The sequence below is a fragment of the Panicum virgatum genome, chromosome 3N (genome assembly GCF_016808335.1).
Source record: "Panicum virgatum strain AP13 chromosome 3N, P.virgatum_v5, whole genome shotgun sequence".
NCBI lineage: Eukaryota > Viridiplantae > Streptophyta > Magnoliopsida > Poales > Poaceae > Panicum > Panicum virgatum.
The window spans coordinates 8,476,445-8,481,694 of NC_053147.1; the positions used below are offsets into that span (position 1 = coordinate 8,476,445).

General features: G+C 47.8%; 1 protein-coding gene across 1 annotated transcript; it reads left to right on the forward strand.

Moving 5' to 3' along the window:
* The first annotated feature begins 395 nt into the window (after positions 1–395).
* Positions 396–4,766, forward strand: LOC120664141 (trihelix transcription factor GT-3b-like). The gene is made up of 2 exons (XM_039943173.1): positions 396–1,660; positions 1,809–4,766. The coding sequence occupies exon 1, from the start codon at positions 628–630 to the stop codon at positions 1,618–1,620; it is 993 nt and encodes a 330-aa protein (XP_039799107.1). The 5' UTR covers positions 396–627; the 3' UTR covers positions 1,621–1,660; positions 1,809–4,766.
* Positions 4,767–5,250: the final 484 nt, after the last annotated feature.

A 5,250-nucleotide genomic window follows, 5' to 3' on the forward strand; every position in this document is an offset into this window, starting at 1 on the left:
CCAGGCCCCTCAATGCTTAGTTGCTAGAACAAACTTTTTTTTTTTGGAAATTTTTTTGTTGCTCAAACAATAACAATTGTTCCAGCAATAAAAAAAATTATTCCGGAACAAAAAATAGTTATTGGACCTTTTGTGATGATTTAACTGCCAGTCACACGTGTGACTTCTAACATTTGTGCTTTCACACAGCACATCGCGCTTGCCGACTGCTATCGTTTGGTATTCGCGATCCTACACTAGGCCACTAGGGTCCAGTCCATTGTTTCGCACAGGGCCCTCGAATTTGCCGGTACGGCCCTGACAACAGCAATATTTAAGTCATGAGGTTGTGCTGTGCCTCCGGTTCCGGGAGACGGCAGCAAAGCGGGGGGGGGGGGGGGGGGGGGGGGGGGGGCGCAGAGGATCCAGATCTCGGGAGGAAAGCCATATGAAACCAAGCCGTCTCCGCGTTGAAACCCAACAGATTTCCTCTTTCTCTCGCAGCCAAAGGCTAAAGCCAACCCTCTTGACTTGCATCCCTCCTCTTCCCACCCCCTGACCTGACCGCCCTGCCCCCTCGGCCCCTCCCTCGCGTCCGCGTCCAAATCCATCCATTCCCACGCCCACCCCACCACCGCGCCCTCCGCCATGGATCCCTTCCACCACCTCAACACCTCCTTCTCCAACCCCTACCACCCGCTGCTCTCCCCCTCCCCGCCCCACCACCCCCACTTCCCTACCCTCCCGCCCCCGCCGCTTCCCCCGCCCGCCGAGGCCGCGCCGCAGTCCTCCGCCGCGAGCCTCGACCGGGAGCGCCTGCCGCAGTGGTCGCACGCCGAGACGGCGGCGTTCCTCGCCGTCCGCGCCGAGCTCGACCACTCCTTCCTCACCACCAAGCGCAACAAGGCGCTCTGGGAGGCCGTCTCCGCGCGCCTCCAGGGGCAGGGCTTCGCCCGCACCCCCGACCAGTGCAAGTCCAAGTGGAAGAACCTCGTCACCAGGTTCAAGGGCACCGAGGCCGCCGCCGCGCACCCGCCGCCGGACGCAGATCCTGCGTCCGCCGCGCAGCAGGCGAGGCAGTTCCCGTTCCACGACGAGATGAGGAGGATCTTCGACGCTAGGGTCGAGCAGGCGCAAGCATTGGAGAGGAAGAGGGCCAAGGGCAAGGGCGTGCGGCAGGAGGACGAAGAAGGCGGCGGCGAGGGGGAGGACGACGACGATGACGAGGAGGAGGAGCTCGAGGCGGAGATGGGCGAGGAGGAAGCCGGCAGCAGGGTGGCCTCGGAGGCGAGGAGCGGTGGCGGCGCGAAGAAGCGCAGGCGGAAGCAAGCGGCGGCGGCGGCCCGGGCTAGGTCTGCGGATCAGGGCGAGGTGGAGGCCATGCTGCGGGAGTTCATGCGGCGCCAGGTGGAGATGGAGGAGCGCTGGATGGAGGCGGCCGAGGCGCGCGAGGCCGAGCGCCGCGCCCGCGAGGAGGAGTGGCGCAACGCCATGGTCGCGCTCGGCGAGGAGCGGCTCGCGCTCGTGCGCCGCTGGCGCGAACGCGAGGAGGCGTGGCGCGCGCGCGCCGAGGAGCGCGAGGAGCGCCGGCACCAGCTCGTCGCCGCACTGCTCGCCAAGCTCGGCGGCGACTCCTCGTGATCCATCCGATCCTCGTCCATCCATTCAAAAAAACTCACCGGTACGGTCCAAACACGCGCCCTGCTCCCTCCCTGGTCATCATCTGGCGAGCATTCGAACTAATTAAAGCTGATTTTCCATGCATTAATTGATTGAGTGAAACTCTAGTAAATCATCTGATGGAGAACACTTGTTGGATTCTTGCTCAGGAGCAACGATGTTTCACCGCGAAGCGCGCGCGCATAGGCCGGATAGCTACCTTTTAGAATTTAGATGATCACTAGTGATCGACCGATGGTCTTTATTGATTAGGGTTTTTCTAGGCATCAGCTAGTGAGAGCAGGCCAGGAAAGAGGTGTACATGTTCAGGTGGTGAAAAAAAGGGTTTATTGCAGGTCATTCGATCATTGTTTATAGCGCCATTAGCTAGTGGCAGCTCTGCTGGTCTATCTCACCGGTCTGGTCTCATCAGCTTCAGGAGCTAGCTGAGCTTTCTGGCTTTCGACAAGTGCATGGCTGCATCGCCGCCCCCTTGCGTGATCAATCGATGTGCCTTCTCCTTGGTTCTTCATAGATAGATCTCCCTCGTCTTTTCAAGCTGATCTGTAGGATCTCCCACCATGGTCGGTGTATGCTTTCCGTTTGAAAACGGGTGCTTCAGCTATGATATATCTCTGCAGACTTGTGTAGCTTTTGCGCGACACGGTGTAGCTGCTAGATCTTTCTTACTTTCCTCTCTTTTCAGTTGCATGGATAAAGATACATGCATATCACTAGCGAAAAGAGATTTGCATCTGAAAAGTTGTAGGACTAGCTAGTATGATCAGGAAAGAGAGGGCATGGTGCATACTGGAAGCACATGGTTGCTGATAGGGGTGCAGGCTGCTGCTTTGCTTTGCTTTGCTTATGTCCTACAGAGGCGGTATTGCTGCCCTGGATTCCTGTGTACGCATACATCTGCAAAAAAATCAGTGGTGTCCGGCAGAAGCCACTACTAGATAAGTAGATAGATATAAGAACAACACAGCTGGAGGCCGGGTCGTAGATAGCTAGATTGTGTAGTGATTGATTGTCTGAACAATATAGTTAGGATTGTTAATTAATTACATGATGAGCACCCTAATGATGCATGTGTGAACCGCGTTTCATAGCATGCATCATGGCTGCTTGCAGGCAGTGGGTGCGTGACGTGCGTGTGGTATGAACCCATTAGCATGCACAGTGTGTACGTAGGAAAGTAGAATACGAAACCGCGTTGCATATGTGCATGTATACATTTCATATCCAGTGTTCGCTCCCCCAGAAAATTTCTGGCCCTATATATTGTGAGGTTTAACTAGTTGATCAAGTAATGTCAGGTCACTTTTATAATAATGTCTGCATATATATGCAGGTGCATGAATGCATCTCACGATTTATCAAGATTTATTGGAGCTAGCTCTGTGTTTTTATCAAGAAATAAATATATAACTACCATATATATTAAGTAGAGAATTGATGTGTGATCTGTGTGAAACTAACCTTTGGGTGAAAGCCAAAAGATATCAATTGCATATCTGACTTTCAGGTTCAGAACATGCTAGCTGTAAACTTTAGTGCTTATGGTACCTGCTGACATTCCCGATAGTGCGTGTGTTCATAACAACCGTTTGTTGGACGAGTTGGGTAGGAAGTAAACTAGTTTCTGACATGAGCATGCATAAATGTCAAGAGCAAAACTACATGTGGCAAACAGATATGAGGAAAACAACAAAGATAGTAACTACTAGCCCTTATAACATTTCGTTTTCACTTATCTAATTTTCTCCGGAGCTAAAATATATATGGCAGGATTGTTCAAAAAGAAAGATATTGCAAGTGATTAATTGCATTTTATCCTCTTTAAGTTTTTATTACAGATTAACCGTGTAATCATCAGTTTCTTATATACCATAAAAACAGAAGTCTGATCTTTCTGTGAATGATTTGTGTAAGGATATATCACAATGACGAGAAAAGTGACATCAGCATATCATCTGTCCGTGACCTAATAATAGTATATGTGTAAGCAAATTGCCTAGTTGGTACGTCCTGCTCTCTTGACATGTCTTGTTCACTGTTTGCTTTTGATGAGCATGCCCTTGAGTGTTCACAATGGCAACAATCAATCAAAGAAGATGTTGCTTGTCACTATATATTTGGTTTTAGCCTGAATATAACACAAACAAATGATTTTTAGTGAAAAAGTTGGCCAGTTGATTGACTAATAACACTAACTTTATCAGTTAATTTTTTACCAGTAGCCTCTTCGATACTTAATTAGTTTAATCCCAACACTAAATAACAGATTATATTGTTTTCATTATGGATTCAGCTGATTCGTATCCACACTTTTATATGGATCTGGTATTGCTCTTGTGGCGTACGTGAGGAATTGATGTCAGTCTGATTTCATACTTGGCAGATATTTTGTTGTAGTAAATGTAGACTAGCCACCTTATTTCATATATTAGGGAGTAGTAGTTAAAAAAGAATAATACTACAGACAATTACATGGCAGTGTCAAAGAATAACCTACTTGGAGTAGTTGCAAGCCCGTAAAATAAAGGCATCTAGCTTGTACTGCACGGAAAGAAATTGACCATTGTATGCCGATCGAATCTATACATCGATGATCCAGTAGGCAATGAACACTTTATTAGCATGCTGCATGCATGACTCACCCGTCAATAATATTCTGGCCTAGCTAGTGTGAAGTCAAGGGTAGCACATGTTCAGCCAAAATCTAGAGAGCGACCTCTTGACGCGCAAACAATATACAAATCTTCTGCATTTTCAAGCACACCACCATCGCCGATCCGCGAGACTGATGACGTGACTCGAGTAGACAAGGACGGATTGACGCCCAAGTACCCATAAGATGAGGCAAGGACACAGAGAAAGATGCTGATCCAATGCAACGATGAGACGATATCTCGGAGGAGCAGATTGCACTGATGAAGTTGCATTATTGAAGTGATGTGAGGTTTGTACATGATTTATTTGACTACTAACTGACGGATGACGCATCAGTACCATGTACTGGCAGAGAGCGATCCGTATGTTCGTGCCTTGCATTCGATTCGTTTATATGCATACTCTTTTTTTTAAAAAACAATTTTACATGTATACTTTCACCATTATTGATCCGTTGTATCGAAATTTTGAATGGAATTTCAGTTCGTTTATGCGTATATGTAGCAAGCAACGTATATGTAGCTCCTTTTTAAGCCCAAGATGTACCCATCAACAACATACAAACTCAAAACCCTAAACGTACTCCTTCTGGCTGCTTATCGCCATTAACTGCGTTCTTAAGCCGACATCTGAAATTTTTGTACAGATTCCATCTAAGATTTTATGGCCATACACTTGAATTCCGATTCATTGTGGATATATTTGTACCGAAAATCAATTATTTTTTCCATATATATCATTTATTTAAACAAGGATTATTTTTTGATAACCCACTTATCGATCCAGACAAACCAATGCCTTCTTCTTTTTTTTTTTTTGCTTTTGACTTAAGGGGCTCACTACTGCCCCGGGTCTCATTTGGAGGCTTTGTAATTAGCAAAGTGTTAAGAAATTTCTTTTAACGTCCTGAAGGACATTTTTCATTAAAAGGAGAAA

Bases quoted from the DNA above. Each gene is read 5' to 3' on its own strand.
- LOC120664141 (XM_039943173.1), top strand. From the start codon at position 628: ATGGATCCCTTCCACCACCTCAACACCTCCTTCTCCAACCCCTACCAC.